This window comes from Colius striatus, chromosome 6, assembly GCF_028858725.1.
Source record: "Colius striatus isolate bColStr4 chromosome 6, bColStr4.1.hap1, whole genome shotgun sequence".
In the NCBI taxonomy this organism is placed as follows: Eukaryota; Metazoa; Chordata; class Aves; order Coliiformes; family Coliidae; genus Colius; species Colius striatus.
In genome coordinates, this window is record NC_084764.1 from 23,319,461 (window position 1) to 23,336,397 (window position 16,937).

Here is a 16,937-nt window from a genome sequence, read left to right on the forward strand (position 1 = left end):
GGAGATGGTCAGTGACCTGCTGGTCCATACTGATGTGTACAAATCTATGAGGCCAGACAGGGTACATCCTAGAGTGCTGAGGGAACTGGCAGGGTTGCTTGCCAAGCCACTGCCCATCATTTATCAGCAGTCCTGGCTGACTGAGGAGGTCCCATCTGATTGGAAGTCAGCCAGTATAACACCCAGATATAAGAAGGGATGGAAGGATGACCTGGGAAATTACAGACCTGTCAGTTTGACTTCAGTGCCTGGAAAGCTAATGGAGCAGATCATCCCAAGTTCTATTGTGCAGCACATGCAGGACAACCAGGTGATCAAGCCCAGTCAGCATGGGTTTATGAAAGGCACGTCCTGTTTCACAAACCTGATCTCCTTCTATGACAGGGTGTTGGATGAAGGAAAGGCTGTGAATGTTGTCTACCTTGACTTTAGCAAGGCATTTGACACTGATTCCCACAGCATTCTCTTAGAGAAATCAGCTGTTCTTGGCTTGGATGGGCACACACTTTCCTGGGTGAAAAACTGGTTAGATGGCTGGGTCTAAAGAGTCGTGGTCAATGGAGTTAAATCCAGTTGGCAGCCCATCATGAGTGGTGTCCCCCAGGGCTCAGTGCTGGGGCCACTCCTGTTTAACATCTTTATTCATGATCTGGATAAGGGGATAGAGTGCACCCTTAGTAAGTTTGCAGATGACACCAAACTGGGTGGAAGTGTCCATCTGCTTGAGGGTAGGGAAGCTTTACAGAGAGATCTGGATAGGCTGGATGGCTGGGCCAAGGCCAATGCCATGAGTTTCAACAAGGCCAAGTGCCAGGTCATGCATTTGGGCCACAAGAACCCCAAGCAGCGCTACAGGCTTGGGGAGGAGTGGCTGGAAAGCTTCCAGGCAGAGAGGTACCTGGGAGTGTTGGTTGATGGTGGTTGAACAAGAGCCAACAGTGTGCCCAGGTGGCCAAGAAGGCCAATGGCATCCTGGCCTGTATCAGGAACAGTGTTGTCAGCAGGAGCAGGGAGGTGATCATTCCCCTGTGCTCAACTTTGGTGAGGCCACACCTCGAATACTGTGGCCAGTTTTGGGCCCCTCTGTACAAGAAGGACATTGAGGTGCTGGAGAGGATCCAGAGATGGGCTACCAAGCTTGTAAAGGATTTGGAGCACGTCTCATATGAGGAAAAGATGAGGGACCTGCGGATATTTAGCCTGGAGAAAAGAAGGCTCAAGGGAGACCTTACAGCTCTCCACAACTACCTGAAAGGAAGTTGTAGCGTGGCGAGGGTTAGACTGTGATTCTATGGTTCTAAAAAAGGTGAGTACGGAACAGCACAAAGAACGGTTTGGGTCAATTCATTGTTTTTTTAATGTTGCCTCTCTTAAAATATTGGAGTGAAATTTCTACTTAGTATGATGCAAGAAGTTGACTTGGAAAGTCCTATCAGAAAGTGAAAGCCTCCTATTCTTCATAGAGTGCTTTTCAGTACTGAAAGAATACATGAATTTCTGTTCTTTATAGAAAGTATGTGCCTTATTCCTGCTCTGAAAATACATCAGAGGGGATTCTGGGAAACTGCAAACTAACTTTGCCCTAAAGCTGGTTTTAAATGCTAGGATTTTTTTTGGCCACTGATTATGTCACAGGATTTTAAAAGTAACAAAGTGCTATGCCAGCTCTTTATATCTTCCCCAAAGTTATTAAAGTGGTACTTTTGAAGGTAAAATAAAAGAATTCGCCTTCAGAATATATGAATTGAGCAATGAGAACCCAACCAACAGATAAGTATCTTCAAGCAACAGGAGTAACAAAACCTGATGATAATGGAGAGACTTTAAACAATCACTTCCCCACTTTTACGCAAGTCTGACTTCATGTTGAACTTTTGCTCCATTCCAGTATGAACTGTATCACTAGTGGTTCCACACTGGCCTGTTACACCTCAATTATCTTTAAAGACTTTCTCAAAAATGCAGAAAAACTGCATTTAAAAAAGGCCAATGGCATAACTTGTAACTCCCTCTTTAGTTCAAAGCATTTTCTCTATTGTGAATGTCACGCATTTGGGAAGCTCTATTCCAAAATCTACTTTGTCCAAGTCTTGAATAAATCCAAATATAGTCTCCAGGTAATGACTGCCACATGTTAAGAATTCGGCATTGTCCTAGAACGTAAGAAATGCATGATTGCACTGCCCTAATTAAAACTTGAATCCAGTAACTTGTTAAAAACAGCTCAGTTAAAAAATTTGCATTGCAAACACATGCACTGAATTCATTACTTTGAGATGGTTTGGGGAGACACTGTTGGCTTTTACAAGTTGTTTTTTATTTGTTATTATTTTTATTATTATTGTTTTTTGACAACAATGTTGTTTTTTGACAGTCTCCCATAACATCCTCATCAGAAACCTCAGGCAGTGTGGCTTGTGGACAGTGAGGTGGATGGAGAGCTGGCTGAATGACAGAGCCCAGAGGGTGGTAATCAGTGGCACAGAATCGAGTTGGAGGCCTGTGGCCAGTGGAGTTCCACAGAGATGGGTTCTGGGGCCAGTCTTGTTCAACATCTTCATCAATGACCTGGATGAGGGGACAGAGTGTACCCTCAGCAAGTTCCCTGGTGACACCAAACTGGGAGGACTGGCTGATTCCCCAGAAGGCTGTGCTGCCATTCAGTGGGATCTCGACTGGCTGGAGAGCTGGGCAGAGAGGAACCTCATGAGGTTCAACAAGGGCAAGTGCAGAGTCCTGTGTCTGGGAAGGAACAACCCCAGGCACCAGTACAGGCTGGGGGTCGAACTGCTGAAGAGTAGCTCTGCATAGAGAGACCTGGGAGTCTTGATTGACTAACCATGAGCCAGCAATGTGCCCTCGTGGCCAAGAAGGCCAATGGCATCCTGGGATGCATCAAGAAGAGTGTGGCCAGCAGGTCAAGGGAGGTTCTTCTTCCTCTCTACTCTGCCCTGGTGAGGACATGTTCCTATGTGACCTGATCTAGGTGACCCTGCTTCTGCAGGGGGGTTGCACTAGATGATCTCTCAAGGTCTCTTTACCATTCTCCTACCATTCTATGATTCTATGATTTTTTAACATGTTCATATGTGCAAGTGTATTACTGACTTGGATCCATTTATTTCACCATACAAGCAAACCATCTTTTTTCATTATCTCAGTGATTATCAGGAGCCCATTTAATGGGTCTGTCTTCAGAGAATCAGTTTGTTTCCATTCTTCACCCCAGAAAAAAGTCTGTAACTGCTCACTGCAAGAAGCTCCTGTAAGAGCACACACTAAAGCAACACATTAAAACACAGAGTTTTATTCAGTCTTCACACAGCATGCTTCAATGTTTGTTCACTCATAAACTCTTCTAAAATTATAGCTAAGAAACTAGGATTATACACAACACGGAAAATTCTTCCTTTTTCTTTGCATGTGATATTGAAGTAACGATTGTGTTCAATAGTAACTATATGACAGGTGACTACTGACTACATGTCTCTTAAGAGGGATTTAATCTCTGCTGTCTAATCTCCAAAGTGTTTGAGAGAGTATCAACCTGCTAAAGACACCAACATACTAAGATTGGCTATATATAGCCTTTCAGGCCAAAGAGTTTCCAAAAAATCGCAAAAGGTGAGTATTATTACACGATGCTATTCTAAGAATTTTAAACACTGATGAAGATATTAAACATTGTTTCTCCCTATAAACTTTCTTCCTCTTCGCCCAACAAGCCTCCCCTACAGGCAGTAAATCAAGTTATTATATATTTATACACCGAGATACCTCTAGCCTAGCAACTTCCAGCAGGCCATTATTAACTTTTGACTTGGAAATTACTAGCAGTGCAGTGCTCATCGTGTTGGTCTGACATGGTTTTTAATACAAACCTGTCTTACCAGCTTTCCTTTTGCCTCTGGCAAACCAGCACTTCTACAGTTATTGTACATGACAACTGGGAAACACTTTCCTAAGATCTGATTTTAGCCACGTAGCCTCTAGCTCAGTTTTGCTGTCATCATATCCAACCTTCAGACAGTCAAATCAACTCCCTTTCTCCCTTCTTGCCCATATATGTTGTATTTTCCTACAAGCCAGTGTTTGTTATTTTAATTATCTTATGTGACCTTACAATAAACACCTAGAAAGTAAGCCTTACCTGGCAATGAGAAGGGAGATAGATTGTCCTGTTCACTTTCCTCCTCTTGGTTCACCACAGGAATGTTTCCATTTTCAATATTCTCATGTCTCCCATTCTGAAGCGCTTTGCTTGAGCCATTGGCAGATTGGATTAACCGCTGACGCTGCACAGTGTCAAAGAGAAAACTGCCATAGTTTGGAAAATATTGACTTTGTTACATCTGGGTTTTGGTGTCTATTCAGCCCCAGTCATGTGAGCCCTGATGCTTCTCCACAAAGCCTGACTTCCAGTCAGCAACAAGCTAACACATAGTGGCCTACCTGTCTTCATCAAGCCAGTGTTGACCATCCACCTCAAAATTACTGGCAGGAGTCTTTCAAGCCATGATGGAGAAAGTTGTCATAGCTGTTCTTCTACACCATGTTTTAATGAGTGTAGTGATTCTGAAGTTCTTCTCACTCAACAGTTCCCACCAAAACCAGCCAACACTCAAAACATTTCTGCTCTATTAGAGTTGGCTTATGAATGACTCATTATGCAGGGTCTCTCCTACTTAGCTCCAACTCTTCTCCCTTCTTCCCATCTCCATCCTTGAGCTAAATGTAAAGGTTCTACTCACAATTTCAAAAGCAGACTAACCCCTCTTGCTTTTGTCTAAGTATATACTTTCATGAAGCTCATAATTGCCCCTGCAGACATGTATATAAGACTGATATAGCTCCAATACACACTACAGGGATAGATTTAAATATCTATATATAACCATTAATACACTGGAGAATGTGAGATGTAATTTTCTACTTAAAAAAAAAAAAAATCATAGTTTGTTGGATGAGATAATACAGGGTCAGTAACTGGTCTCTTTTTCATGATAAATTGTTGCAACTTCCTTAAACGTGCTCTGAAATACCTTGAAAAATAAAGTCACTGCACAACGTGTAAGAAAGGTTCTGAAACTAGTGTTACACACAAACTAAAAATAGAGAGAACTCCTATCTGAATACTCTGCAGTGAGAATACATAAGAACATAGATGCAAAATGTTCTGGTTTAGAGAATGTTTTTTGCAGATGTTAAACTAGCAGGCATCAGCTCTCTGTGCACATTCCCATTAAGAATTTTCTTCTGCTTAATGAATTGTAGAAGTTCTGCTTTGACGGCAGAGTCAACTGCTGCTGTGTGCCCTACTTGATCTTCTGCTCTTGACTGTACAACATGAAGGTATCTAATAAACATTTCACTCTTTTACTGTTAAATTGATTTTTGGTACAAATATATTAGTGCTGCTTTCTTTCACTGGGGTATTCACAGTCCTGGGCAGATACATGAACTGTGTTATGATGCTCAAATCCTAGGAACTCGCCAAAGCTTTCATTTCCTAAACTACCAAAATTAATTTATTTGCCAGAGGGAAAAAACCTCTCTGATACTGTAGGGAGCAAAGGACAAAACCCTGGCTTCACAGAAGCCAAGGTTGGCAGGCCAAAGATTTCACCCTGAGTACTTCATGCAAGCTCGGAAACAGCATCACTTGCTCAGTCTTGTCACTTCAGCTGCAGGGTGTGAAACAATTAATATATGATGGTGACAATACATCAAGTAAGAGTTAACTGAAACTGTTCAGCACAAATGAAAATATGAACTGAAAATGAAAATATAATGAAAATATCTTGGTCCATTTTCATTTTGAGCTTAGAATTACACCGAAGACTAATGAGGTAGGCAAATATCTGACGTGATCCTGAGTAGTTCTTATAGGCTATTGGTTGCCCTTTCTATTATCCTCTCTTAGCCTGATGCCTTTTGTAAGAATAAAACATAATTGTTCTGCTGCCAATAAAATACAAATATGCACACATAAAAACACACATTGAAACATCTTCTGGCAGGGGGACAAAGTAGTTTCTCCTTGGTGATTGTCCTCCCATTAAGACTGGCATCACCACCAATCGGCAATCCACCTTCAAATCTGCTGCGACATAGCTGCTAGAGAAAGACATAGCTTTAAGCCCATCTCTAGGAACATGGGAAAATTTGAATTCCAGAATCACTATGAGCACGGTCTTGGGCAACTCCTCTGCCTTCAAGTCATTTATTGTTTTCTTAATGAACCTACCTCATTAATGATGAGTCGGCTTGCCATCCGCATTCTGGTGCGTGGTCCAAACTTGTTAGTAATCATAATCCGCAATCCAGCTTCAGGGAACCGGTACTTGGGAGGACTAGAGCAGATGATCTCATCCACCATCACAACACTGTTTTTGCCATACTGCTGCGTCCCCTTCACTAATGATCACAATGGACAGAGTTAGCTGTGGAATTGATCCTACTATGCTTCCCATCACCCAGAGTCATTCTTTTGAGGCTCAGGTGGTGGTGATACTCATTCAAGTGCTAGAATTTGTGAGTGACTTTCCTGTACTATCTCTGCAGCCTGGTCAATCTGCTACTCAGTTCTGTGCTTTGTTTAGATCACATGCTGAAAAAGGATTTCACTCTGCTAACGTAGCCACCAATCTATTCTCAGATGACTGGGAGCAGCTTTTAACCCATCCATTCACGCTGTAGTGTCAGTTTTCTTTGCTTATGTCCCACTACAGTTGGTTTTGTAAGCCTTCTCTAATATGCACTTGCACTGTGGCAGTGCAGACAGCACTCAGGAGTCCTCTAAGTTATCCTACCGGATCAAGGTGCTGCACGTCCAGAAGTCCCTAACATCGTGCTCACTCCTTTTGGAAATCTTCACTCTACTTTCACACAGTATTATCAAGATCTCTAACAAGACAAGATTTGAAATGATGAAAAACAATTGTCAAGAACAAATGTATAAGTAAGCCTTTGTTAATAGAAGGGAACTTGTACTGAGGTTAAGAGTTTTGTTCTACAATGTTAAGAACACAGAGAGACAAAATTATATTGGGAATCAATACAGGTACAGGCAAGGACTTTCAGAGCTCAACAACAAACCAATATTCTCACAAATGTTACAGACTACGCATAGCAAGTAGAGCAAGGCTGAGCAGACAGAAGACATTCCCATGTGGTGTTAGAAAGCAGAGCAGGAACTATGCATATGACTTTAATAAATATTAATTATTACATATAATAATATGTATGGAAAAAAAATTCTTTGCTGCTTGTTTTCTGCTTTGCTTAGCTTGGCTTCACTCTCCCACTCCCCTTTTGCATTAAGTTACTTACATCAGAAGAGAAAGAGAATTTAGGAGGTACAAGTGAAAGGTAATTATTAGAGCATGGTTCCAGTCAGGAAACAAAGGAAATGTAAGAAAACACTCAACCCCAACAGAGGAATAAAAAAGGACCTGTTACAAACAAACAAAAATCTACAGGTGGGTTTTTTTTTTTTGCATTGTTACAATGTTGAAATTTTTTTTTGTTTTTCAGGAAGAGGACTGGATTCACACATGCACATAAATCACACACTGCAATAATGGCTTTGCCATCTCAATTATCTTCTAACATTTATTTCAAGTCAAAGAAATATAGTCTTCCATATCATTCAGTAAGAAAAACCAAGCAAGCCTGTAAATCACCAGTAATTAGTTTTATCTTTTACCCTTTAGCACTTGACTGTCTTGCTTTGTTCCACTAAAATGAGTTTGGAATGAGTAGACTGGGGTTACCTGAAGTGTCCTAAAGAAATCTTAGTGTCACAAAGAAGTATGCCCTACTCAAAGAATCCACTCTAGTTTCCTCTTGCAGCTTAATATCTCTAATGGAGAACAGAACTAGTAGCAATTTTGCATTTGGTAAACCTAAAGGACCGATTATCTCCCCCAGTAGCCCTGTCCCTGCAGCCAAAACAAATAAACCTTGCTGAGCACTGCAGCTTGATGATGCAAATAAAGAGCACATCCGTTTCAGTGTAATGTCTCTCACAGTTGGAGTCTAACAGCTTTTATGTGAAGGAATATATAGCCAGACAAGCTTCCTAGGAAGCAGTCCTCAAGGAAGAGAACTCAAGCACAGTAGCTTAACATTTGCTTTAGTTAGACAACAACAACAAAAATGTTTGACAGCAATCCTGGTAAGGCAAAAAGGCCAGATGTCATTTTACAGTCTCATCAAATCAAGTGCTCTCAAGAAAGTTTCTCCAGCAAAGTCTCCAAAGCACTTCTTTTTCATACAGTGTCATAAAAAATGTGGAAGCACTGCAGTTACACTGAACTAAGGACTTAAGGAACTTAGCATTAAGGAGACAGTGACTAAACATACTCAGCTTTGATGAAATACTGTGATAAAAAACTCATCACTGATGTAGAATACATCATGATAAAGATATGTTATCAATTGCAGCTGTTGCTCTTATGTTTTCATATCAGCTCTTCAGTCTTACTCTCTATGCCCATAAACTTGCATTCCTTGGCCTCATATGGTACAAACAGGCTCCACCTAAAAATCACAAAAGTGGTTTTCAAAAAGGTGAGACAGAGAAAAGCCTTTTATGCTTTCTGCTTTGTGCTATTTCTTAGAAAAATAACTTCTGAGATAGCTTTTAGCAAACTACTTAAACTTCCTGCTCACCACGAAGGATCATCACCAACAACCTTATCAAAGTCAACAAAAAGCTTCTTGGTGACTTTAGCTGACTCCTGACCCTCAGAGATCCACTTTGTTCAAGAGTGTCTGGTTTTAGGCAGGAATCGAAACATGCCACCTGGTGGAAGCTTAGGTCAACGAGGGCAGTGAGCCACACGTTTGTCCTTTCAAAACAGAGCATTATTCACAAAGTACAAATATTTCACCTTTACCTGTGTGTGTAGAACTCACCCTTGTAACTGAATTTATCTTATGGCAAAAAGCTTTCCTTTTTCTCTCCAGAACTTTAGTAATGGAAGCTTTTGTAGTGTACCATAGAAGCTTTTCAAAGTGGCAAAACTTAGAAGCATAAGAGAGTTGTGCAGCATGTGAACCCCACCTTTTATCTGCACCTTGAGCAACAGACTAGTCATCCTTGGTAGGAAGGAAATTCCTTACCCAAAGCAACTGTTCTGTTTTGGGAAGCAATCACTTTCCTCCTGTGGAAAATCAGATTGTTAGACTTACAACTTAGAGAAATCAAGTGAGGGTTTTGTTGGTGGATCCTGAAACTTACTAACCACTGGTAGGAAGTAAGGCAGAGGCCAGCTCTCATTCTTCCCCCACCATTAGCAGTGCTCCTGTTTCTGCAAGCAGCTGCTGGGGAAGGTGCAGATCAGCTTGTGAAGTCAGCCAAGTGTCAATTAACAGCAAATCATGACATATTTTGACTCAACTGGAGGGAGATGCAACAAGCTGCCATGTGATTGTTTACTAGGACAGTGTTCCATGTGCTGTCATTGCATATATCTGTAATCAGTTACAGTACCTACCTTGAAGAGATTCTAGCCTGAACACTAAAAGCAGAAAAGAGTGGGATTCTCTTTGTCTGCTTGGAACTCCTGTTTGTTATTACATGAAGACCTTTACAAACACTACCTACATTGTGGCTGAACTTGGTCTCCTAGAATGGGAGATGTCTGCAAAGCAAGGAAACTTCATTAAGCACAGCTTAAGAGCTCTCTAAATTAGTTTGTGCTTTAAAGGTAGGGATGATTTTGCTCTATAGAGAAAAGGGGTAACATAAAAGAAGAATGATAAGACAATGATTTTTAGAAAGGCTTACACAAAGCCAAAAACGTCCAGGTATGTTTGCTTACCTTCAATACCAAAACCTGGGTATCATTTACTTCCCCTTTATGACAAAGCAAAGAACCTGCATTTCTCATTTTTTACTTATGTGCTTGGCAGCGTATGCAGCGCTGTTTAGGCATGTGAAAGCCAGTCTTCTGAAGATCTGAACTCAACAACTCCTGCCCCACTGATCTCCTCCTGTCCTTTCCTTCAACATCCAAGTTTCAACTTCTAGTCCCAAACTAATTTTTGAAGGGAAAACTACCTTTTTCCTGGAAAAAAAAAAACAGCATCTTTCACAGTGTCATAGCTTGTCACTGAACAGGAGATAAAAATAAAGTAAAAATGCCAATGTGCAAAGCAGCTTGTTTTCAGAATATTAAAAAAAGATTGGTTTTGTCTGACTGCTAAATTGTCGAGTTAACCCAATAAAAATTCCTGCTTATGATTGAATAGTAACACTGTCTTGATCCACATTAATGAAATAAAAAGGATATCTGTGAATTAATCTTTTTCCAAGTTCTGTCTGCTCAGCCTTACCTGTCCACAATAATGGAATGGATGGGTCATCACAACTAGTGGCATAACGTTCATTACCATCTTCCAGCTCATTGTTGACTGTGTCACCATTTCCAACATTCTTGCTTTTAAGGGTGAAGAATTTTTGCATCTTCACATTGTACCTGAAAGTGCAAAGGAAAGTTCTAAGCATCTGAGAACAACTTACATAGGCAAGGAGTAAAGCCTAGATGCAGAGTCTCTGACAACTAATATGAAGTTAAGAAAAAAGACTATCCAATTCAGCAGCAAGCTGACAGAAAAACATGGGCTGCTCATAAGATACAGCAAACTGCAAAAAAAACCACTAAAGCAGACTTAGTGAAGATGAAACACTGGAGCTGTGGATTTTTTAACCACAACAATCACTGTACAGTGGCTTCTTTCCTCCTCCATCAATCGGCTTGCAATTTACCTCTCACGTTTCTCTCATGCAGAACTTGTGTTCCCTATGGCAAGTGCCTGAGCACTTGGGACTGTTGACAATACATCTATTTTAGCACTAGTGTGGGATCTAAGAGGGCTATCAATGAACTCTGCAAAGACCCCATGTAGGAGAAAAGGGAGGCTAAAGTTCCAAAAAGGGTGATTTGGGAGAGGAGGGCACCAAAGGATAAGTTTTAACAATCTGCAGTATAAGGGTGGACTCAGACCCTTGCAGTAACAGACAGACATCTGACCCTCCTTTCAGAGGGAGTGACGCTACAAAAGGAGGACATCAGTATACAATCTGATATGAGAGCCTGAAGATAAATACATGTTTATCAGTTTTTCTAATGTTCCTTGACCACGTTGTCCAGAGTTTAAAAATCTGTGCAATAGCTGACCTGCTGTGTGCTTACAATCTGGAGTACTCAGTGGACTTTTTTGTGTACCTTTGCATAAGTGACATTTTCTCTCAACTTTTTCTGAAAGTTACCTTAGCTCAGTGCATTATGAAAAGGATGTATGAAAGGGTTTGCTCTTAACTGTGCACAAATGTAGAGTGAAACTGATTAAGCTTGAAAAAGCAAGGAATCTTACATAGAAACATGACTGGCTGCACTGACCTCAGCAGGAAGGCAAAGGACAAAACCACACTAAAAGAATGATGGCCAGTTAACACCTAAAGGGCATACAGAGGAGAAAAGCACTTACTTCATAATAAGTATGTAGAATGAATACATAATGATGAGTATAAGACTTTCCCACCTCAAAGAGATAAAAAATCAAGTGTTAAAAAAGCCACTCAAACAGCTGTATGTGTTAGTAGTTTTATGTAGGAGTATGCATTAAACATCTAGTACAAGTCACATTTGTGTACACAAGATTTACATCATTAAGATTAGAGTTTGTCTCAGCAGGGGGGGAAGCAGATCCTCAAGTTCTAATAAACACGCAAATAAAATGTAATGCATGTATTTCAGAAATGTGCTATACAGACTGAAACCATAGCTACCCTCAGAGGATCATAATGTCGATGCCTTTTGTCATTTCAATGCTGATGCACAGGCCAGGCACTCAGAGAAGACTCTTTAAAGATGCTTAGGATCTTCCAACTAGGATCCTAGCCTGGACTGTTCTTTGGGACACGTAGCATCCCCATAAATGTTAACAGCCAGAACTGGAACAGCAGACTTTTGGTTACCCTCTCTGAGTCTTCAGGCTTTACATATAGTCTACTTACTTCATAAATGTTTCCAGCTTCTTAAATTTTCTTTTAGTTTTCCATGATCATCATAAAAAACATAATCAAAGAAAACACATACAATTTCCTAAGTGTCAAATTCAGCTCATACTCCCAGCATGTACAAATGAAAGCTAATTAGACTACAACCATCTTTATGGATCAGTCTCATGGTAAATATGGGACTGTAGGAAATACTTTACACAACTTACCATTCAATTTTCTCATCATGTATGAACTAGAAGAAGGAAATAAAAAGGAAACACGAAAATTCACTATTTCTCTGAATGCTCTTGAAAAACTCAAATTTATTGGATAAATACCAGTAACATCTGGCCAGAAGCTACTCAAGTTATGACTCTTTCTAACCAGAACTTTCACTGCATGGATCCTGTCCCTTGCAAAGCACAAACCTCGTGAACACGACTCAGATCCCTCTCACTGATTGTTATAAATACTATTTAGTAAAACAGTGCAAGCATGTGAAAGACAGACAGGGGTGTACTCATGTACCCACAGTGTAAATGAAAGCAAAGCCATGTATTCTGAAGAGACCTAGCTCTGAGGCCTTTTAACAGATAGAGTAGTTTCAGCAAAGAAAAAACAATCATTTTACTTCTGCTCTTAGGTCAAGTTGCTATACACATTTTACTCCACAGTATGCAGTTCCTGCAAGTGAATGGGCCGCTAGAGATTCATTCCCTCCTTACCACCAGATACAATAAATACATACATTCAGGAACTACTACCCTTCTCCAGATAAGTGGTATTTCACTTGCACTCAATTTAGAAAAACTTAAAGCAGAATACACCAAATTACTGCACAGAAACAAGAAATAGCCTCCTTCTGTACTTAAAATACAGGCATAGCTCAAATATTTTCAAGTCACCAACAAGCAGTTCCCTGGGTCAGAAGAGTGTGCTAACTACACTGCGTAACAGTAGCCTGCTAGCCTGCAGAATTTTACAGACTGTAGATGCAAAACAAATGGACACTAATGGACACCTTCTGTGGGGCTGTATGAAGTTTTCACATGTGGATTATACTGTGGAGCTGAGCCCTCTCTTCCAGCTGTCACTAGAACTATCTAGGAAATTAATTGCTTAGCAGTGTATATCAGGTCCTCCAAAAATTGAAGCAATGAAACATATTATATGATTAACCGGTAAGAGAACTACTTACAACAATAAGTACGATCACAGACAGCGTGTAGTACACAGAGTCCCGGAACACAGCCCATTGGGTGAGACTCACCACCTGAAAAATAACACACCTTCAGCCAACAAAAGTATGAAATTTTAGAGACAAAACAAAGGCCACTCTTTGCTCACTTAGGTGCATGAGTGGAACTATTGCTAGCAACAATTCCAGAATCAATCACAGTTTTATGCTAACAGGAAGGCATATCAGTCTGTTAGACAATGGATCCATAACAATCACCAGTAATAAAAATCATATAGAAACTTGCATTAATGAAATGTATTTCTTAATGAGGATATTTTAATTGGTCATAATTTCAATTGAAAGTAAAATTCATTGTACTGCAGCAAATCAATGGTTCTCACTTCATTGTATTTGTGGATATTGTGCCTGGGACAACTCAGGCAGAAAGCAGCCATCTATGAGAGGTGGAAACTGGGGCTGGCTTCTTGGGGAGAGTATAGGAACATTGCCAGAGCATGCAGGGGTGCAACTAGGAAGGCTAGAGCCCTTCTAGAATTAAATGTAGCCAGGGATGTTAACGACAGCAATAAGGCATTTTTCAAGTACATCAGCAGCAGAAGGACGGTGAGGGGGAATGTGGGCCCGCTGCTTAATGCTGAGGGTGCCCTGGTGTCTGAGGATGCAGAGAAGGCTGAAGTACTGAATGCTGCCTTTGCTTCAGTCTTTACGGCCAAGGCTGACCCTAGGGAAGCCCAGTCCAGCAAGGATAACAGGATGGCCAGGACAGCAGAGGACTTGCCCTGGGTGGAAGAGGAAGAGGTTAAAGACTTGTTGGCCAAGCTTAAGGCTCATAAGTCAATGGGTCCTGATGGGACGCATCCTAGAGTGCTGAGAGAGCTGGCTGATGTGATTACTAAGCCTCTCTCTATCATTTTTGAACAATCATGGAGGACAGGTGAGGTGCCTGAGGACTGGAGAAAGGCCAGTGTCACTCCAGTCTTCAAAAAGGGCAGGAAGGACGACCCAGGAAACTACAGGCTGATCAGTCTCACCTCCATCCCTGGAAAAGTGATGGAAAAATTCATCCTGAATGTTATCATCAAACATATGAAGGAAAAGATGGTTATCAGGGGGAGTCAACATGGATTCACCAAGGGAAAATCCTGTTTGACTAACCTGATATCCTTCTACGAGTGCATAACCAGCTGGCTAGATGAGGGGGAGAGCAGCAGATGTCATCTACCTTGACTTCAGCAAGGCTTTTGACACTGTCTCCCACAACATCCTCATCAGAAAGCTCAGGCAGTGTGGATCGGATGAGTGGACAGTGAGTTGGATCAAGAGCTGGCTGAATGACAGAGCCCAGAGGGTGGTGATCAATGGCACAGAATCGACTTCGAGGCCTGTGGCCAGTGGAGTTCCACAGGGATCTGGGGCCAGTCTTGTTCAACACCTTCATCAATGACCTGGATGAGGGGACAGAGTGTACCCTCAGCAAGTTCCCTGATGACACCAAACTGGGAGGACTGGCTGATTCCCCAGAAGGCTGTGCTGCCATTCAGCGGGATCTCGACTGGCTGGAGAGTTGGGCAGAGAGGAACCTCATGAGGTTCCACAAGGGCAAGGGCAGAGTCCTGCATCTGGGAAGGAACAACCCCACATACCAGTACAGGCTGGGGATTGATCTGCTGGGGAGCAGCTCTGCAGAGAGAGACCTGGGAGTCTTATTGATAATAAACTAAATATGAGCCAGCAAATTGTCCTCGTAGCCAAGAAGGCCAGTGGCATCCTGGGATGCATCAAGAAGAGTGTGGCCAGCAGGTCAAGGGAGGTTCTGCTCCCTCTCTACTCTGCCCTGGTGAGGCCTCATCTGGAGTCCTGTGTCCAGTTCTGGGCTCCTCAGCTCAAGAGGGACAGGGAAGTGCTGGAGAGAGACCAGTGCACGGCCACCAAGATGATCAGGGGACTGGATCATCTTTCATATGAGGAAAGGCTGCAGGAACTGGGGCTGTTTAGTCTGGAGGAGACTGAGGGGAGATCTCATTAATATTTAAAAGTATCTAAAGGGTGGGTGTCAGGAGGTTGGGACATCCCTTTTTTCTATAGTAGCCAGCAACAGGACACGGGGTAATGGGATTAAGCTGGAACACAAAAAGTTCCACTTAAACATAAGAAAAAACTATTTCCCTGTTCAGGTGAGGGAGGCCTGGCACAGGCTGCCCAGAGGGGTTGTGGAGTCTCCTTCCTTGGAGGTCTTCAAGACCCGCCTGGACATGTTCCTATGTGACCTGATCTAGGTGAACCTGCTTCTGCAGGGGGGTTGGACTAGATGATCTCTAAAGGTCCCTTCCAATCCCTACCATTCTATGATTCTATATCAGACTGAATACCTGAAACAATACAATACACAGTTTAACCATCTACTAAGTAGATGCAGGAAATCTCATGCTTGTGTCCTAGATTCTCTGATCACCATCAGAAGTAGGAAGGATTAACAGATGACATCGATCAGTTGACTGTGAACACACTACTGTATGAAGAGGAACCAGAATATGTGTGTTCCCAGTGTTGACTCTGCAGATGAACTTTTCAGAAACATTTGCTATTTGTAGGCCATTTCTAAGTTCTTTCCAAAATTTCACATTTTTCACAATACCATTTCAGTTTTGGTTTTGACTAATGTTCCTCTTTTTTGTAATATTTTGCACATGAAAACTCCTACATTGTAGGCAGCTGAAGTCCATAAAGGCAGTATCTTACTAACCTGTCCTGCAAACAATCCACAGACACCAACAATGCAGAGAATGTTGAAAACTGCTGAACCAACAATGGTCCCTACTCCTACATCTCCATGAGTGATAAACACACCTGCAGAGGGAATAAAACATGCATTATTACCTCTGTCACTTAATTTTATGTCACAGGCAATTACTTAAAACACATATGACTTCAGAACAAGATATTGTTTGAAAGTTTAACCAAAACTTGTTTTGTAATAAATGTTCACTTCTGTGTGAAATATTTTGTACTTTTAGTCTCACTAGCAGCAATCCATTTTGGCTTAACATCTCTTAGTATATCTTTTTATTAAAAGTAAACGGTTTCTCAGCTAGTCAGTCAACAGTAAGTTCTGTATTTCATGGTTTGGTTGCTAGTGGTGCAGTATTTCATTCAAATAAATATGAAACATCTCCAGTCACACCAGGTATGTAGAATTTATTTCAAACAGTGTAATAAAGCAAAGAAGCTTATCTCCCAGGTATGTATTATCTAGTGTGTTCTTCCTTGCAATGTCTCATGGGCCTAAGAAACTCTTCCCTCAAAAAACTGGGAGTCACTTTCAGTGCAGTAATGTGTACCTTATGACTCAGACAACTAGAATTCAGAGTTAATCTACTCCTGTACTGACTTCCAGATTTCAATTAGTACTGAACCCACTTCAGACATCTATCTGTGACATAATTGTATCAGAATGACAAAAATTGCTGTCTGGAGTTGACCTTCACGGATTATCTAATGTAATCTTCAGCACTGAGATAGAATCAAAGTTAACATGAATGCACAGATACAGAACTGTATCTATTTGTATTTTAAATCTTTCACTAAAGAGATCCTTGAAGGCTTACACTTGCTGCTTTTCAGTCAGTTTGACATGAGGTTATAATGCATTCCCTTAGATCATATTTTCCTAAAGTTTGTAAAATTGGAAGTTGGGATAGTAGCAGAAAGCCTACTAAGGCTTTA

The 16,937-nt window shown here is 41.3% G+C and overlaps 1 protein-coding gene across 1 annotated transcript in view; it reads right to left on the reverse strand.

Annotated features, from left to right (window-relative positions):
- Nucleotides 1-16,937, reverse strand: part of SLC24A4 (solute carrier family 24 member 4) — a 98,006-nt gene that overhangs the window by 17,321 nt on the left and 63,748 nt on the right. Inside the window, exons 6-12 of the mRNA XM_061997764.1 lie at nucleotides 15,958-16,061; nucleotides 13,212-13,286; nucleotides 12,241-12,266; nucleotides 11,500-11,553; nucleotides 10,345-10,487; nucleotides 6,248-6,417; nucleotides 4,151-4,295 (exon numbers count right to left, since the gene is read on the reverse strand). Of these exons, the coding sequence (XP_061853748.1) occupies nucleotides 4,151-4,295; nucleotides 6,248-6,417; nucleotides 10,345-10,487; nucleotides 11,500-11,553; nucleotides 12,241-12,266; nucleotides 13,212-13,286; nucleotides 15,958-16,061 (717 nt within the window). The remainder of the gene's footprint in view (nucleotides 1-4,150; nucleotides 4,296-6,247; nucleotides 6,418-10,344; nucleotides 10,488-11,499; nucleotides 11,554-12,240; nucleotides 12,267-13,211; nucleotides 13,287-15,957; nucleotides 16,062-16,937) is intronic.